This window comes from Corapipo altera, unplaced genomic scaffold (genome assembly GCF_003945725.1).
Source record: "Corapipo altera isolate COAL_440 unplaced genomic scaffold, ASM394572v1 76, whole genome shotgun sequence".
NCBI lineage: Eukaryota > Metazoa > Chordata > Aves > Passeriformes > Pipridae > Corapipo > Corapipo altera.
This window is the reverse complement of record NW_020884964.1, coordinates 626,591-646,225: the sequence shown is the minus strand read 5'-3', so window position 1 is coordinate 646,225 and position 19,635 is coordinate 626,591. Positions and strand designations below refer to the sequence as shown.

The 19,635-nt window shown below is 38.2% G+C and overlaps 1 protein-coding gene across 3 annotated transcripts in view; it reads left to right on the top strand.

Annotated features, from left to right (window-relative positions):
• The window catches only part of SOS1 (SOS Ras/Rac guanine nucleotide exchange factor 1), a 47,878-nt gene extending 30,273 nt beyond the window's left edge, over positions 1-17,605 (top strand). For all 3 annotated transcript variants that reach the window (XM_027664651.1, XM_027664650.1, XM_027664652.1), the window contains 14 exons: positions 186-313; positions 1,277-1,932; positions 6,792-6,873; positions 7,275-7,397; positions 7,559-7,662; positions 8,736-8,958; positions 9,632-9,751; positions 10,068-10,230; positions 10,569-10,686; positions 11,940-12,112; positions 13,043-13,159; positions 13,327-13,591; positions 14,687-14,805; positions 16,020-17,605. In XM_027664651.1, the coding sequence (XP_027520452.1) occupies positions 186-313; positions 1,277-1,932; positions 6,792-6,873; positions 7,275-7,397; positions 7,559-7,662; positions 8,736-8,958; positions 9,632-9,751; positions 10,068-10,230; positions 10,569-10,686; positions 11,940-12,112; positions 13,043-13,159; positions 13,327-13,591; positions 14,687-14,805; positions 16,020-16,523 (2,895 nt within the window). In that variant the 3' untranslated portion in view covers positions 16,524-17,605. The remainder of the gene's footprint in view (positions 1-185; positions 314-1,276; positions 1,933-6,791; positions 6,874-7,274; positions 7,398-7,558; positions 7,663-8,735; positions 8,959-9,631; positions 9,752-10,067; positions 10,231-10,568; positions 10,687-11,939; positions 12,113-13,042; positions 13,160-13,326; positions 13,592-14,686; positions 14,806-16,019) is intronic.
• Positions 17,606-19,635: the final 2,030 nt, after the last annotated feature.

The window sequence follows — 19,635 nt, the reverse complement described above, 5'->3', positions numbered from 1 at the left end:
TAAGTTCTTAGCAGGCTGTTGTCTCTCACCTGTGTCAGTAAGGCACCTGCTTATTTCATTAATAACAAGCAGGAACATGCAAAATCAGCAGACGGTTAGATTTCTTCTTCCTGGGTCAAACTTCTGGATTTGCACATTCCAAAATGCTTGTAACACTCTCTGTCTTTTACTTTCAATGTTCACAGCAATTGGAAGAAAGAAGTGAGGATGAAGAGGATAAAGAGTGCTTAAAGCAAGCAATAACTGCCTTACTCAATCTTCAAAGCAGTATGGAACGGATATGCTCCAAAAGCCTTGCAAAACGAAGGCTTAGGTAAACGTTTCCGGTTTTCCTGCTTTCTGCTCTTAACGCTTTGCTATAAATCCAGGGCTCCCAGTTTCCTCTTTTAGTAAACAATGAACAAAATAGTTTGTGACAAGCCTGCTTTTTCAGAGGAAGTGACATCAAAGCCAAGATAATTTGTTATTGTTTGAAAACAGTTCTAATTTCTATGTGTCCTTGCAAACTGGTAGTTGAGACGTTCTGAGAATTCACTGGTAAGTAGAAAGTTGTGGCATTTGTGGGATAATTATGCTCAGATAATAAATATCCACCTAAAATATTGTAAAAGTACCTTTCTGTGTGATTAGAAGAGAATGTTCTTGAATTTGAAATCTGAAGAGTTTTTGTGCTTTATTAGTTAAAATTATCACTGGATAATAGAAATAGATGCATAGCTAACTGGTACTTAGTTGCACTGTTGTAGCAAATTCTTGGATTATGCTACCTGCTGTTTCTTTTAATGCTAATGTTTGTGTAATTATTTAAATATGTTAAAACTTTGCTTTTGCTCTTAAAATTGTTTCAATATTTTCTTTGCCAGACAAGTTTTGTGCTGCAAAGGGTGATCTTTAGGCTTGGATATGAATGCATTTAACAGCTTATTTTTTCTGAATGTACTCATTTCAAATTAATGCAATCTAAAATTGTTTTGTTGGTTATGAAAGTGAGGGGTTTGTTAGGCTAAGAAGCACTAACAGCTTGCCTGCATCTGGTTGCCTGTGTTTAGGTAAAATATTTGTTGCTGAAAATAAGTAGAGAATTTGTCAGATGAGATACTTAACAGAAACATTAGTCAAGGCTTACAATAATGATGATATTGAGTGATGAAATTGGATTCTCAGTAGAATTCACGCTACTCAGAATGATGATCTGGTGTTTTTGCTGTTAGAGGTGGTTGTGTTTTTCAAATACATGTATACTAATAGGCTGCCTTTCTCCCATCCTTCACTGAAGTGAATCTGCATGCCGGTTCTATACTCAGCAGATGAAGGGGAAACAGCTAGCAATTAAGAAAATGAATGAAATCCAGAAAAATATTGATGGTTGGGAGGGTAAAGACATTGGACAATGCTGTAACGAGTTCATCATGGAAGGAACACTCACACGTGTAGGAGCAAAGCACGAGAGACACATATTTCTATTTGATGGCTTGATGATTTGCTGTAAGTCAAATCATGGCCAGCCAAGACTTCCTGGTGCTAGCAATGCAGAATACCGACTAAAGGAAAAGTTCTTCATGCGAAAGGTACAAATCAATGATAAAGACGACACTAATGAGTACAGACATGCTTTTGAAATCATCTTAAAAGATGAGAACAGTGTTATTTTTGCTGCTAAATCAGCTGAAGAGAAAAACAACTGGATGGCAGCATTGATATCTTTGCAATATAGAAGCACGCTGGAAAGGATGTTGGATGTAACAATGTTGCAGGAAGAAAAAGAGGAGCAGATGAGATTTCCAAATCCTGAGCTTTATAGATTTGCAGAACCCGACTCTGAAGAGAATATTGTGTTTGAAGAAAACATGCAGCCCAAATCTGGAATCCCCATCATCAAGGCAGGAACTGTTGTGAAGCTCATCGAGAGGCTGACTTACCACATGTATGCAGGTGAGGCACTTGGTTTATATAGCCAAAACTCAAGGTGGTGACTCATTTATGCTTCTCTTCCTGTGTTAAATACATGCAGCAAAATATAGAAAGTGAGTGGAAAGTGAGTGTGCTTTGCGGTGCTCATATCCTAGTATGCTCTTTGGGTTATAGTTTTGACATCTAAGTATTCCCTGCTGTAGCTATTAAGAATGTGAATCCTGTTTGGCTGAACGTATGCATGTGCATAAGGTTTTCTTGTGCGAGGGATGGGGGGATGGGGGCCTGCAGGGATTGAGCTCTAGGCAATACTTTTTCCTTTATGCCCCAGGCTACAAGAATTGCCTTCCCTGGAGACTTCCAAAGCTTGGTGGCACATGAAGCGCCAGCGTTGCAGGAGATATTATGGGCCCAGTGTTTTCAGTTAAGGGTTGTACTCTGTCATCTGTTACCTATGTCCGTGCTGGCATGTAATGGAAAGACCAATATCAGCTTGATAGAAGCAGTCACTTGCATAATTTGGCCTCAGGACTTTGTCTTAATCAGAACTTCAGTGAGAATTTGATGTGAGGACTTTTGACTTAGGGTTTCTGTTTGTGTTGAAGACACATTAAAGACATTTATGTGATTGTCCAGGCTAACCTCAATGTGTGGAGTCTTTCTTGATAACATCCCAGCATTTTTGTAAGCTGTGCTGCCAAACATGGGCTTACATTTGGGGTTTGGAGTTTTTTTTGTTATTTTTCTGGTTCTGTCTGCGTGTCAGTTATTCTAAAACTTCACACATCTTGGTATTAGTGCTTTTCATATTCAACAGCTTCTTTTTTTTCTTTCTATTTACTCTTTACATTCTGATTATCATAGATTGTTCTTCTGCAGCTCAGTCCTAGGTACCCTCCATAAACCAGGAATATTTGTTTGAAATGATATAATACATATATTATATAAAAATATATAATTATAAGCGGAATATAATTTTTGTAGTATAGTACTTGTTTACTTTTTTAAATACTTGTAGTTGCTTCTCTTTACTCCACTGCTTTTATTGCTCTTCTCAGTTCCTTGAATTTTTCTTACATTTACTAAAAAACCAAGTGCAATATTGTGCTGGCAGTTTTTACCAGAGCAGTCTTGTGCCTGTCTTCATTTTTTTGTAACTTTATAAACTTCTAGCTCTTGGCTTCAAATTTTGTAGGCATGATTTATTACATAATTTTATGGTTTTGGAAGTTAAAATCAAACAATTCAGTCTTAGAGAAAGGAAAACACTTTTTTTTTTTTTTTTAAAGCTAGCATTGTCTTTGCCAAAGAATTAGCAAAAATAGTCCTTCATTAGTGCCCTTGTGAACATTTGCTTTGCTTTGGCTGACTTGCGCACCATTGAAAATTGCCTTTTTCAGACGTGCTGGGACTTCAGTGCCACAGCTAACAAGGCTCTTCAGGCATTGTATCTGTCCAGGGAACCACAGACTACATTGTTCAGTTCCATAAAACAGGAAGGCCTCTTTTTGTGATGTGTGTAGCTTGTTGAAATATGTCTCTTGTATGAGGTTTTTTTGTGTCTGCATCTTTTTCTTTGGCCTTTCTAGCCCATTGAACATCAAGAACTCAGATCAATTGATTAGATCCATTTTGTCCACTGTCATTTAAATCCCTGCTTGTGACAATGTCTGTTTAATAGGGCTTTAAGTAGGTTGCTTGAAGCCTAATGTTGTAGGTATGGGTGACATTGACCAAACTATTGCACGAGAACACTGAGAACATAGGTACCGTGAGATAGGCTGAAAGACTTTGACCAAAAGGGTAAAAATGGTTGTCTTGTAATGTATTAGCCTGTCTTTGTAGCCTTAAAGATCTTTGTGCAACTTACATGGATGTGATGCTGAATTGCTAGATTGCACATCATTTCTCAACACTCTTATCTTCTATACCTTCTGCTTTATAATTGCTTATCTGTGAGGAAAAACATCATTGTTCTAATCATTCTGTGCAGTCTTTTCCAAGGGTACAAATAAATAAGAGATATAATGACTCAGCCAAAAATGCTCTGTTGTACAGGAAGCATGGTCCATTTTCAGTGTAAATCATTCAGTGTTTTGTTGCATCTTGTGAGATGCAGGAATTGGGACAACAACTTTCCATAGTAACACTTCATCTCTTTCCTATGTGTGTCAGCTGAGCTCAAGGCTACAGACTGGAGAAATGCTTTTCTTGCCCCACATAGGATTGTGTTTGTGTGGTGGTAATCTTAAAAGATTTTATTGACTCTACATTCTTATGCCAGAATACCAAGCCTTTACTTTTCTGAGGCAACTTTTCTCAAATACAGTGGACTGGTTGTGTCAACCCTTGAGCTGACAGTTTCAAGACAGTATTTACCATAGCTGTGACTTTTCTTTACATTTTTTTCTTTGTAGGTCAAGTGGTATAAGGAATAATTACAAGATATAGTTACAGAGATGGTATGAATTTGTTGCAGGTAGCTGAAGAGCAGTTTAGTTAGTTGCATGTTGAGAAGTATATGGACTGTGTTCAGACAGTAGTCAAATCAGGTCTCAACTTTTTTGTCATCTGTGAAGATCCACATGATTCATCTTGTTTGTAGATATGGGTGTTGAACCTTTTATCTTTCTTCCCTCACCCGCCTGACAATGCACAAACCTTTTTATCAGTCAAAATATTTGATCTAAGGGATCAACGCTGCTGGGGCTGGGAAGGATCCAACCCACTGCAAGAGCTCAGACAGGGAGACAGCCTTGATAGCCACCTGGCCACAAGGTGCAGCAGACTGTCCAAACTATCCTGTGGTGGAGCAGCAAAACAGGGAGAAATCTCCTCTGCAAAAGCAACTTTCCATATATTTTTATATGAGAGAAACTACCCTTCAATTAGAAATTCAGATTCTGACCCTATTTGCATGTTCTGATGGGGTTTACTTGTTTTTACTATGTTTCTGCATTTGTTATCTCCTCTTGCCTGATTTTTGTTTAAGAGCAGCTCAGTTAGGTGGTACCAAGATTTTAAAGTCATGGCAATTTTTTTTATCTATAGGGCAGTGCTCTTCTATTTTTAAAGCTTTGATATGTTAAGAGTGCTTGTGCGTCATCATAGTGTCCGTTTCCTTTCTTAAGGAATTCAAGGGTGATTATTTATAAATCCTTGTAGAACAAGTTATTGTTCTTTTTTAGCTTTCAAATTGGCTGCATTGAAGAGAGAATTATCACATGAACAGACATCCTGGCTAACTAGTGTTGTCTGTATTTTTTTTAACACTTGCTCATATATTGTACACTATTTTGAGTTACAATCTTTGCTAGTAAGATAACAAAGTTAGATTTGATTTTCTGATCTACTTCATTTAAAATTCAATATGTATTGTGGATGTGTTTGCTGACCCTACCTGTAAATAACAATAGCTATGACTCAGAGCTTGCAGTGATCTGAAAATGTTAATTGCTATGGAGGCTTTATTTTTCATGTAGAAAAAATCTTTTTAGGGTAGATGCTATGTACAGAATGCAAGCTGCGAAAGCGTGAGCTACTGTGCTTCCTTAGTACAACAAAAATTGTGTATTTTCACAGTGAGGATGATGGGGACACAGATGCAGAAAGTATTGAGGTTTTGCCTTTGAAAATAATTTTGGACTGTACAGTTTCCAAGAATGATGGGAGAGGGGTTATGATTAGAAAAATGGAGTAGTGAAGGATATGGGTAAAGCAGAATAGCCAATTGTTTAAGAAATGGGAATTATCATATAACAGAAATGCAAGGAGATGCTGTGTTACACAGTACACAGTTAACCTGTGTGACACATCACAGTAAACTGTTGCTTAAATGAAGAACTTAGTGGGATCTAATAAGAGTAGAATGTTCATTCAAATGGACAAGATGCTGATAAAAAGTTAAGGAGGATTTTAAAACAGCTCTTAAAAATCTGTATTCTAAGAAACAAATCTAATATAGCATTAGGACAAATAAAGCAAGCTTTTTTTCCTATGTTACAGCCTGTAGGAACTCCTACTTCAAGGTCTGTGTGCTCCTCTTCAGCCACTCTGTGTTAGAACAATTACCAGTTGGGGTTAGGTTTTAAAATCAGAATATGGATTTAATATGCAAAGCCATTGCAATTTGCTCATTAATTTTGTTCAGTGATAACAGTGTTAACCTTGTTTCGAGTTAGCTCTGTGTGGTGCCAGTGTGCTGTCACTGCATTTCCTCATACTTGAAAACAAATGGTTTTGCTCTTGTAATTATGGGAGACACTTTGTTTTTTTGTTTTGAATACTTGCTTGTTTTTAAAAAACATTTTCATATTGTAAATGAACTGTTAAGTAATTAGTCAATTTAAATGAAATGATTGATTTTCTTGAAGTGAAATAAATATAACCTCAAAGTATAGCTCTCAAGTTAGCTGAAAAATGTCTAGTCTGCCTTAACCATGACCAGTTGTGCCAGTTCAGGGAAAACATTCTCCTCTAGAAGAGGCCATTTCTACCCAATGCAAGGTTACCTGCTGTGTCGTTTGAGTTGTCTTGTCCCAGTCATTGTCAAAACCAAAGTTGTTGACTAGATAGCTCATAAATAAAATCATCTATTTATTACTTTTGAAGTCATTGGAAAAGAATCCTATCTTTTAATAATCGAAGGGGGGGAAAGTCACTGTTCTGAACTTTCAACAGAAAAAAACCTGGTTTTAAATTCTGCTTTGAATTGCTATTTTAAGAGATTCTGAATTGTTACCAAAGCCATTTAAGTTTATGTCATCTTCTCTGTAAATTGATAGGGCGGCATTCTTAATTTTAAAGGATAGTTACAGTAATTTTAAAGGAAAAAAATCAGGTAATTGCTGACATAAGTGTAAAATTATTCTTTGTCTTAGATCCCAACTTTGTTCGGACTTTTCTCACAACATATAGATCCTTCTGTAGACCTCAAGAGTTGCTGAGTTTGCTAATAGAAAGGTATGACACTGTTAAAAATACTGTTCTTATGAAGTGCAAAATTATTAATTTTTTTATTTTTTACTTGGAGTTTGTAAGATTCTGGCATTCCAGTTGGTTTTGATTCACTTCAAACACTTTTTAAAAAGTTGTCAAATTCAAAGATTGCCAGTAAAATGTACAAGTTTATGTCCAGAAGCTTTATTATTGTTCAGGTAGCTCCAGTAACTTCAGCATCCCGTGGTTTTGTCTTTGAAATGTGTATTGGTATTGAATTTAGCAAATTTTCCTATGTGCTTACAAAGACACAAGATTCTGCCGTGTGGAAGTTATCTGAATTTCAAGCTGTCTTTAATTCATGCATGCTGTGACCAAGATTAGTGTAATAGGAGCCTAGTGCTTACACCCATCTTCTGTGCTAGATTTGAAATCCCAGAGCCTGAGCCAACGGAAGCCGACCGTATTGCTATGGAGAATGGAGACCAGCCCCTTAGTGCAGAGCTAAAAAGATTTAGAAAAGAGTACATTCAGCCTGTGCAGCTACGGTGAGTGTTGCATCCTTGTAAGCCAAACAGAATTCCTTTAAGTCTTTTGAAGTACCATCTTTTGGATGCACTGGTCATACCAACGTTGCCTTTCTTGTAAATGCTTTGATGGGAAAGATAGACTGTACTGTAGAGTGTTTACTTATTCTTTACTTTTGCAGAGTTTTAAATGTTTGTCGACACTGGGTAGAACACCACTTCTATGACTTTGAACGAGATGCTGATCTTCTGAAACGTTTGGAGGAATTCATTGGAACAGTAAGAGGTACTTACAGTTTCTTAAATTTATCATAAAGCATCCCTTTTTAAAGGTATGGAATGGAATAATTTTTCCTTTCACTGAGCAGATAAAAACAGGACTGCTTATTAAATACTTCATAAAAAGCATAAAATAAACTTTCATCACTTCCCCCCACACACTGTTATTTAAAATCTGACCCCTGTTCAGAATAATGATTGTTATTTATGTAAACAAGCACTGGTTTTGTTGTAAAGGGACTGAAATAATGCAAAGTAATAAGAACTGAGTATTGATCAGGACAGAATGATTGCTTTGATTGTCATCTTAAACTTTACACAGGGGTAATTTTTATAAAAGTTTGGTGGTGGAAACCACAGTTTCTTTGAAACAAGGGTTTCCAGCTATTTCACAGTGCATATTAGAACTGTAGTATGCTTTGCAGTTATGTTTGTACAGATTTTTCATGTTTCTTTTTAGATAAAACCAAGACAGATACAGGAGCAGTCAGAGAAGTATTTAATGGTTATTTAGCAGTTAAAAAGAGGGGAGAATGAGCCAGCTAGTTTAGTGGGGGCTACTGATGAATTTTCAGTGGACTTGTGCATGAAATTCTTATGGTGTAGAGTTAAAAAGACATTTGGCTTTTTGATTTTATTCTGAGCTTTGATGGTAAATACAGTACAGGGAGAAGCTTCTCCCTGTTTGTAATTTTGATTTTCTGTGGTTTTGGACCTGCACTCTTGCCTGAAGTATAAAGTTCAGGGTGTTTGCAGAAGTGCATTTTGGGTGAAAGAAGGTTAGTTCCCATAAATTCATTATAAACTCAGAAAAGAAAGGAAAGCATCTAAATCAGAGCAGGAGCCTAGTTTGGGTGTTCTGATTTGTGCTTGGCAAACTCGTGTTCAGCATTGGCTGTTGAGGAGTTTTTTACATGTTTGAATACCTTCAGACTTGTGTGAGAACACGACTTCTAAAGAATATATGGTTGCTTTAATTTAGTAGTCTTGGGTTTAAATCCAAAGATTTCTGAATTTTACTGACCTCTTAGGAAAAACAGTAATAGGAATAACTAAACAGTAGTTTTCTCTGTGTGCCAGGCAAAGCCATGAAGAAATGGGTTGAATCGATCACAAAGATAATCAACCGGAAAAAGCAGGCACAAGCCATCGGGCCCAGTCACAACATCACTTTTGAGAGCCCACCCCCAGCAATTGAATGGCACATAAGCAAACCAGGACACACTGAGACTTTTGACTTGCTCACTTTGCATCCCATAGAAATTGCTCGGCAGCTCACTTTACTTGAGTCAGATTTTTACAGGTAACTTTCCTCCGCTGAAAAACACACGGCACAAATCAAAATGTTCTCTGGCGTGAAATTGTGCTGGGGGTGAAGCCCACGGTAGGTGAAGGTACTCTACCAGTGCTGTGTATTAATTACTATTTTTGCAGAAAAAACCCTCTGAAATACAGTGTTTGTTTTATCCTCCCCAAGTTAACATGCAGTACATGTGACTGTTGCATACTGTTAATTGTATTGTGCTCCAGCTTTCTCTTGATATTTTCTGAGTAGATCAACCTCTGAGAAGTATGAACAATTATTATATCAGGGTCTTTCATGTCTTAGTCTCTGAAGCAGATTATGGACCATGTCATATCTCATCAGCTGTCTGTGAAAGGTTCTTTAGGCACTGGAAGCTCGCATTTTATTATGGTGAATGATGTAGAGGCTCATTCTTCATTTAGATGTACAGAGATGGTTAAGAGTTGCATAGATTAAGAAATACTTACAGTCTGAAAAGTGTAGAAATATCAGCCATATAGTCATGAGGGGAGCCTAACATTGTAAAAGAGAAGTGATACCTTAAGAATTTATTTCTAAATGTGAATTCCAAATTCAGTGAAAATAAAGAAGGTTTAGGAAAATAATGTCTTCTTTCCTGCTTTTAATTATTTTAATTTTACATTTTTTGATAATGCATCTACTTTTCTAGAGCTGTGCAGCCATCGGAACTTGTTGGAAGTGTGTGGACAAAGGAAGATAAAGAAATTAATTCTCCCAACCTTCTCAAAATGATAAGGCATACAACTAACCTCACTTTGTGGTTTGAAAAGTAAGTGACTTTCCTGAATCTGCACCTACTCCATATCTGGACATTTACAGTCCATTCACAAGGATGCTGTGAAAAATTCTGTTTGGGGAGAATTCCTGTTTTGAGTTGTGTTTAGGTGCTAAAACTGGTCCCTCTGAGAATTTTAACATAATGGTCCCAGCTTTTTATTCTTAGAATATTTTCAAATCTCTAAACATGTTCAGAACTGTCTCAGTTAATTTGATAACCTCATATTTGTTTGTGTTATGTCTTAATATTTGATTTTGGAAAACTCACCAATGCTTTAATACAAAATCAAATGTTCTTGTGTATTTAGATGCATTGTAGAAACAGAAAACCTAGAGGAAAGAGTAATTGTAGTGAGCCGGATAATTGAGATCCTGCAAGTTTTTCAAGAGCTGAACAACTTCAATGGTGTCCTTGAGATTGTCAGTGCTATGAACTCTGCAGCAGTGTATAGGTTGGATCACACATTTGAGGTACAGTGAAATGTTTTCCATTTCTGGTATGGAAGTGTAATGCAGTGTACCTTAGCCACACTAAAAGCCTGTCTTTTCAGTAAGCATGTACTTCAAAGAAGGAGCAAGGAAAGTAAATTCCGCAAGAAATTAATCAATCAGGGTGTAATAGAGAGGGTTTTTTGCTTGGTTTCAGAAGCAAGAAATCCATCCTCGCTTCAGAAAGGCTTCTCATGATGAGGCACTGTCCTCATGGTCTCTGATTTAAATATCTGTGGGAGACCATTAGTCTCAGTATTGTTGCTGGGCTGCACCTCTACCCTGCCTTTCCAAACAACCTGTTTAATCTCTCTTTTAAGCAAATTCCAAGTCGCCAGAAGAAGATTTTAGAAGAAGCTTATGAGCTGAGTGAGGATCATTATAAGAAATACTTGGCAAAACTCAGGTCCATTAATCCTCCTTGTGTGCCTTTTTTTGGTAAGTATGTTTGGTTTGAATGAGCTATATCATGTGTAAACATTTGGAAAGTATTGAGCTAAGGTACTAAACAGAGTATGAACAATAGTGACAAGTTGGTTTTAACAGGACAGGTGGGTTGCAATTTCAGGTGCCCAAACATTAATTACATATATGTGAAGGAAAAATTAAAGTGACTATTAGTTGCAGATGTTATCTGCAGTAAAAATAAACTATGTCTGCAATATCTTATTTACATATTTACTCATTTTTACTTTGAATGTGGTTTGAAGTGACCAGAAATGCCTTAAATAGAAGGCAGTCGCATTAGAAATATTATTGCCATTGACTAGTAGAGAAAGAAAGACCCCCATCAAGAGCTTCGAGAAATAAAGCTGGAGTCTCATTTCTACTAAAAAGTCTTATTTCTGTAAAAGCAGAGTTTTGGAAGAAACCCTCCTCTTTATCATTAGATTTAAGAGTTCTTCTTTAAAGTAGATTGCTGAGATTTAGCAAATTGTGATGTTAAGCACATGGCATTCCTGTTCTTGAGCAAGTTACTTAAATGTTTGCTGCAGGTCAGTTCCAAGTCTGGACGTTGCACTTGTCCAACATAAGCTTCAGGCCAAAACTGAAAGAAAATAGTGTTGATGGGTTCTTTGGCCTTTTACCAATTGGGAAAAGATATACTCCAGAGCCCTACAGAGAAAGATAAGATCAGCTGAGAAACCTTCTGTCCTGCCTCAGAGATGAGTAGAGGTTAGCAGAATCACATGTGAATAGCTTCAGTTAGTTCTGTCAAGTAATACTTGGAAGAGTCATAATTACAGTTCCAGGTACATTATCTTTGGAGTTGAGAGCACTTTTTTCTTTCAAATCTTCAAATGATTTGGTGCAATTGTGAAGCCAGGATAAAACCTGAAAATAAATTTTTGGAGTTCAGTTGGGGTGTCTAGTGGAGTAGAGCCATTAAGAGCACTTGTGTTCAGTATACACTTTTAGTGCAGAATGCTAGTAGTGTTCAGTTGTGTAAGCTTCCTTAACAATAGAAAGGTGCATAGTCTTTGGGACTTTATGGAAAAGGCATGTTAAAATATTTAAACTGTTGCCCTTATTTGAAAATTAGGCGGGATTCTCTTATTGACACTGACAGCGAAGTTTTCTAAATAATTAGAGTGCACTAATTAAATTCTATAAGAATTCTTTGTATTCCAGTCGTGACTTCCTCCTTGTTTTGTACTACGTGTTGAGAACTTCTTCTGTGTGCTCTTTAGGGATTTACTTAACTAACATTTTGAAAACAGAAGAAGGCAATCCTGAATTTCTGAAGCGACACGGGAAGGAACTTATAAACTTCAGCAAGAGAAGAAAGGTAGCTGAAATAACAGGAGAGATACAGCAGTACCAGAACCAGCCATATTGTTTAAGAGTGGAATTTGACATCAGGGTAAGTGGCATGACTTCTTTGAGTCCATGCACTGAGCTACTTTTGTGATGATTCTATCAGTTGACAGACCCTAAGCATAGACTGAATTCACATAGATTCAAGCTGACTGGATCAGAGATGAGCCTGTCATAAAACCTCTCTTGGGTCTCACCGTAAGAAAGAGCAAAAAGCTCAACGCTTGCAGTTTGGTGGGGTTTGTTTCATTTTTTTCTCAGCTACTGGGACATTGGTAGATTTTCCTATTGGTCAGTGCTAAACAGGAACTGAAACTAATAGATTCTCACTGTCCTTCACTCAGTTAAAATTATTTGTCCAGTGATCCCAGTTGTCTTTTCCTCCTGTGTTACACTGCCTTTATGTTTCCAGGTTTACCTGATGGCACTGTGTTTACATCATGCGTTGATGGTGGTGATACATTTTTCTTTCTCCTAGTACTTGTTCTCCTTGGTCTGAGGTGTTCTCTGGGCCACGTCCTCTCTGTTTGCTTTCCTTTCTTCCTTTTTTTTTTTTTTACTATATTTTGAGCTACATACTTTCAGAGTCATAGGACAGGCTATCTTAAGAGATTCTGCAAGATTTCTTCTGTTATTTGTTCTCCTCAGGCTTTGACTGCATCATGAGAGTAGTCTTCCCTGCATCAGTGTAACAATAGACTATATGCAGCTTCTTCTGAAGGTGTTGGAGCTAACTTGGTCTGATTTTGCACTGCAGAAAGTATTTAGGGTACTTGCAGAACTGGTTTTCAGGCCAAGCACAGCAGTAGCAATGCCCAGCAAAGGGCTGGCAACAAATAGATTTAATAACTTAAAAGTCTGCTGTTCCTTCTGACTCCAGCATTTTCTCTCTTCTCTTAAACAGTTGGGATCAGTAGAAGCAAACAGTACTAAGAAGCAGTTTAGCTGACAAGTTTTCTACCTTCTTGTATTTCAGAGATTTTTCGAAAACCTGAATCCAATGGGAAGCAGCGTGGAGACAGAATTTACAGATTATCTGTTCAACAAGTCACTAGAGATAGAGCCAAGAAATGTCAAGCCTCCTCCAAGATTTGTTAGTATTCAAGCTTTGTAAATTTTTTTTCAAAAAGTGCTTACATTTGTCTTTCATAGATAACAGAAGTCATTTTAGATCTCTGACGTCATAGATAGAAAGCTACATTTAGGTGATCTCGTGGCCTTTTGATTTTGTTTGATACTATCTTTTTTTTATCGTTTCAGCCCAAAAAGTACAGCTATCCTCTCAAGTCCCCAGGTGTTCGTCCTTCTAATCCAAGGCCAGGTACCATGAGACATCCTACACCTCTGCAACAGGAGCCAAGGAAAATTAGTTACAGCCGCATCCCAGAGAGCGAGACTGAAGCTACAGCATCTGCACCAAACTCTCCCCGAACACCTCTGACCCCTCCCCCTGCTTCTGCCACTTCAAGCACCACAGACGCCTGCAGTGTGTTTGACTCTGATCCTTCGAGTCCCTTTCATACAAGTAGGTGCTAACAGATAGTCCACCAACAATGTACCTGTTAGATTTTGTGATGTTAGACAGGTGAAATCGTGCTTAGTCTTCTAAAGTGACTGTAGAAGTAGTTGCTTTTGTCTCCTTGCAGCAGCAAGAACTTTCAGTGGGTTTTTATTCCTTTTTTCTTTAGTAAGTTTTTATTATAAAGAGAGAAAGTGAACAGAATTAGGTGTGTTAGATAGAGACTATTACGAGGCTTTGGAGGAACTGTCAAAACAGAAGGCAGAGATATATCTCTAGTGCCTATATATGTCCCAAGCAAACTTGCAGGGTTTGCTTCCAAATATATATGGGTTGAATATGTTTGGTGAGTATCTGATGGTGAACAATGGGAGTGAAAAATGAATGTTTTGTGGGTGCCTTATTCTGCTATCTGCCATTACAAGTTGGTTTCAGTGTACATAGATGGTTTTCCTGCAGAACTTAAAAATAAGTATTTCCTTGCTTTAAATCCATCAGGACCTATCCACACCTGTTTTTCTTCTGTCTTCACTGACATACAAGGAAGCTCATATTTTATGGTGTGCTCTCAGTAATTAATAATGGATATAGCCTCCTTTCATGTATGAGGGCTTTCAAAGGTCAGTCCTGTGTTCAGCTGATTGCCACAAGGAGGTGAAATGACTTGCTAAAAGCAGAGTTTGCTTAGCAGAACAATGGCATTGTTGAGTTCCAAACCAGGTCTCTGGAATACCTCTTCAGGAGAAGATGTTTCTTCATTGTGGGGTTGGCTCATTGACTGCAGGTTCAGGATGTTGTTTTAGTGCTGTTGTGGTATAAGAAAGAGTTTGTGGTGTGGTTTTGGTCTCGAGGATTACTTAAGAATGTTCAGGAACTGATGGCCACAGCCATCAGATGTTTGCAGCTCACAAAAGCAGTTTATCTGGAAGCTGCAAGTTAGAGGCTTGTTTCGTTGTCTTTATTTAACACCTTTTTGATTCATGATGCTTTTTATGAGCAAGTGCTTTATTATTTATGACACCTTTATTGGCAGCAATAAAGAAAATATATTAAGTCAAACAAAAGTTCATCATTATCAACACTTTTTTTAATGTCCACTAGGATCTGCTTCTGTGTCATCCATAAACTTTACCAAAAATTCAGATGATGCTCCTGTCCCTCCTCCAGTTCCTCCACGAAGAAGACCAGAATCTGCCCCAGCTGAATCCTCCCCATCAAAAGTAAGTATGGAGAAAAAAGGTTATTTGTCTTCTGGGAGCAGAGGGCAGGGTGTGATAGAAGGTAACTCTTAAAGGTAGATACACTATTTTTGAAGAACTGTATGTGAAAGAATAAGCAGCCATGTATTTCAAGCCTTCACAGCTCTGCCTCATTATGTCTTGATCTCAAACAGATGAAAACAGATGGGACCTAAATTTAGGGTTAGAAATGTCTCATCTACATCTAATGTGCTATGCTCAGGCCCTGTAAGTTGAGGCTTCAGGCAGGTGTTTCCATCTGCGATAATTGTTCCAGAGTATCATTTTAGGATGGAGGAATGGGGGTGAAGAACTGAGGAAAACAGTAATAATGGAAAGTGATGTACACAATTCAGTCCTCTGAAAAGTTTCTTCAGAATATTTGACCCTGATGCTGTGGTGCTCAAGTGCCTTGCTTTCCCTTCCTATTTACCCATCCTATCTGCCTGCCTCCTTAAGCCATTGCTACGTTTTCCTTTTGCATTTGTCTGGCTGTTGGCATCTGATCCAACCTTTGTTGCAGACAGTGTCAAATTTCTCCTGATTTCAGTGTGAGCTAGTTTGTGACTTCAGATTTGAAAATCCCACTCAAAATTATTTCGGAACACATATGTCTTTGAAGAGAGCTTGTATATGGCTCTTCAGCAAGTTTTCAGACTACAGGTGACTGTGCAGTCAGTCAGCAGAATTTAATGCATCATGTTCCTACCAAAGTGTAATTGAAAACATACCTCGTAGGTTGTTGGGGACCAGTTACCCTTTCTCTGTGGTCTGCAGCTTGGGAACTGTTTACTTCCATAATTCTGACTACTTAATTCCATCTTCTGAGCATAGTTTATTCTTTCTCTCTTCAGCATTATCAGCCTCTCCCCTTTCCTCATTTTCTTGAAGAAATATCTGGTGTGTTTACCCACCCCAAGTGCTTGTTGTTGGGGAGGTGGTGGAAGATACCCATACCTCCCCAGCAAGCAGACCTGGAATTAGCATGGAAATTGTTGCTTTGACCATTCTTTGCCTTGCTTTTGTCCCTCTCTGTGCATCTTCATTCCTTCCATCCGTGGCTGTTAACTCATGTATTGGTGCACCCTTGCTAAGAGCAATCCACAGTGTGGGAGCTCTGCTTCTGTGTCACAGCAGGGTCCTGTTCTTTGCTGCCACTCTAGAATTTTATTGAATGAAATGTTTGTGTATCTCAGATTACTTCTGCAAACCTGGACAACCCACCAGCAATCCCTCCTAGGCAACCAACCTCTAAAGTGTATTCACCAAGGTACTCAGTGCCTGATCGGACCTGCATCTCTGACTCTTGTGTTACCACTGTAAACCCTCCTGAGTTACCACCACGAGAACCTGTGCGAACTCCAGATGTTTTCTCTAGCTCACCACTACACCTCCAACCTCCACCACTGGGGAGAAAAAGCGAACTTGGTAACACCTTTTTCCCAAACAGTCCATCTCCGTTTACTTCCCCTCCCCCTCAGACACCTTCTCCACATGTAGCACGGAGGCATCTTCCATCACCACCTTTGATACCACAGGATGTGGACCTCCCTTCTGTTGCTGGACCACCTGTTCCTCCACGACAAAGCACTTCTCAACATATCCCAAAGCTTCCTCCAAAAACTTACAAAAGGGAGCACACACACCCATCAATGCATCGGGATGGACCACCATTGCTGGAGAATGCCCACTCCTCCTGAACTATCCCTCGCGCTGGGAGTTGCGTTTTCCTGGTGCTATGTCTGTTGCTGGCAATGGATGCACTGAACCTGGTGGTGTCAAGGAGTTGGGATGTGTATGCCAAACACTAAAAACTCTCCAATACATTGGAATTGTAGTGTACAGAAATGGAATTACAAAAACAGACTTTCTAGTGGAAAACCTGGTTAACTTGCTGTTCTTGTTTAAGTATGCAGGACATTGTTCTAAAGTAATTGGACAACTGATTGATTGTACCAGAAAACAGGCTTGAGAGACTTCTTTGGCCAATGAGCAGAGACTGTGTTTGTGTAATGATCAATAATGTCCAGTACAGGAAGGAAAACAGTCTTGTATCCATCAGTACCATACAGTGGCACAGTTTTTGGAATGAAAACATTATGCACTTTTTTTAAATCTCAAACAGGGAACTTTATATCCTTCTTAATTTTCCTTTGCTTTACTTACTCCCTGCTTTAAAATACCTTCCTAAAGTTGTGAGAAGGACTGTGAGGAAGATCTGTGGTACCTAACCGAGCTAGAATTAAGGCAAAGCACTGTATTGCGGTTCTGTTTACAAGTTGTTACAATGAGTAGTAGGGGGTACCTAGGCTTCACCAAAGAGGTACTTTATTATTATTTTCTGAAATACTGTGGTGCCAGTTCAAAAATAAATTTTTGCCAGGAAGCATAATGTCTAATTATTGCTTTCTTTAGATAGAGCAGATTAAAGTCTTACATCATTAAGGTGGCAGCAAACTTTTTTTTAAAAGCAGCACTATCATCTGAAGCAAATATACTACTACATTTAGAAGACTGTTAATCTCTGCTAGGTTATGTCATGTTCTTTTTAAGGTTTACTGATAATCCATTTCATGGCTAGTAGCTATTCCTTTTCAGTCATGCCATGAAAACAGTCACTTGTCAACTTCCATAGCTGTTGTCATGTTTTACTAACAATAGATTAATCAGCATACATAGAATTGCCTTGCAGTTGCATAAATCGTGTGTATATAGTGAATGTTGCATAAATATACTTGCAGATTGTTTTTAATTTAATTGAAATAAAGATATGTTTGGCTGACATATGTTAAATTATTACATGGACAAATGTTCAACTTAGTTTTTCAGTTAAGCACTGAAGGGGATAAAAGCCCATGTTGTGGTACATATTTTTCCTAGTTCAATGTATGTATTTTAGTAACAAGTCCAAAGAGAGGTTGGTTTTGGCATGTTACAAAATAATAATTAAGTAATGTTTGAGAAACTAGGTTACTCCCAAACAGAATTATTATACCTTATAAAATGTCTCACACCTCCTGTATGACCCATATTAGAAAAAATCAAACTTACATTAATCTTTGCAGTAGCTTTCTGTGTCCAAAATACACATGACAGAACATGTATGTTATAAGTATTCTGGCATGGATTATCCATAAACCTGTGTGCTGCTCTTCAACTCCAGACAGTACTGGGACAATAATGGATGGCAGTTATTGAAGAAAAGAAGCTCCATAATCCCCTGTGCAGTAAGTATGTGAAGCATAAAGTATCTCTTCTTCAGTTAATATGGTTCATGGGACAAAGTAAAATTCTCTCACATTTCCTCTTCGGAAGAAAAACACATTTCATTGTCCTGGAAAGCTGTGTCAGTTAAAGATGGTATTAATTGAATGATGATGGAAATCACCTTTTTTAATGCTTTCGGCAATGCCATTGATCAGGGCCCTTTGATCCTTTAGTGTGGTCATAACATTTCAGAAAGCATTCTGATTTCAACAAGAATGACAGTTTTCACCATAGTCAAATCTCGAAACTGTCAGTTGTATTCTTTCCTTGGTGTCTTTCCCAATTTTGTTTTGAAACTCTTTTTCTGGCAAAAGAAGAAAAAGTGAAGATCTCAAAACCTTGGATTCAGAGGAGAACATTATATGGTAGCTTTGTAAAAACTCTCCAGCCACAGGAGTTTAGGTTATCAGTTCTTTGGATACAAACACCATGATAAATATACTGTTGGCAATGTTATCTAAACTATTATCTTACCAGCAGATTACCAGGAAAATTCCTTAAATTTAGACTTTTTGATCTATATTTCTTCTTCGGCACATTCTTTTCTGGTCTTGTGCAGCCAAGGCAGACCAGGCTGAAGGAATGACCCACTGGTTAGGTTGCTCAGTCAGACCTCACATGGGTCCTGCTAATCAGATTTCTTAAATGTCAGTAGGTCTCTGTTTTCCGATGTGAAATGGGGAATGCCATTTCATATTTGTGGTTGAGGATAAAAGGAGTTTTAGTGGTGAGATACCCGGACAACAGGTGATAATGGCAGGAGCCTAATGTAAACATTTGTTGGATCTCAGCAGAATGAGTCAGTCCTACAGTGCACAAACCATGCTGTTTGACTCAGCTGCAAACAGGAAAAACAGGGTGGGAATCAAACCTGTTGCATTTAGAACAGGAGTTTTGAGTACAACTGCTAAGCCACTGGTTTATGTAATAACAGCTTTGTGTTAATAATCTTTAGTCTGGAATGACTTCTTATTTGGACCATAGTTGCATTAGTGACAACACTTTTCACATAGAAAATTAAATCATTTTAATGATGCTATCTTGTCTCCTTGGTAAAATGACCCTGGATGATCTGCTGTGGCCTGGGATGATCTCGTATGGCCTGGACAATGAAACATGCTTGTGTGGAGGCTAGGAGCATTGCTGTATTACTCTAGAGGGCTGCTGTATGGCTAAAACACAACCTAAACAATTGCAAACTGTGTAGGCAGGGTTATAATGGTCAGCAGAACTTTATAGGTGTGGAACTTTAAAATTTGTGCTTTTTCACCTCCATGTTTCTGTGTTGTATATAGTCCAGTGCAACAGAGGAGCATAACCTGGGTTTGTTCATTGTCTTTCAGACAATGTCATGGTGGTGTCTTAGCTCAGAAAAGCCCTATGGGAATTTGGAAGTTCTAGGATTCCAGGTGCAAGGTCCTTCACCTGGACTGGGGTAACCACTGGTTTCAGTACAGTGGGAGATGGAAGGGGTTGAGAGCAGCCCTGGGGAGAAGGACTTGGGAGTGTTGGTTGTTGAGACGCTCAACATGACCCGGCAATGTG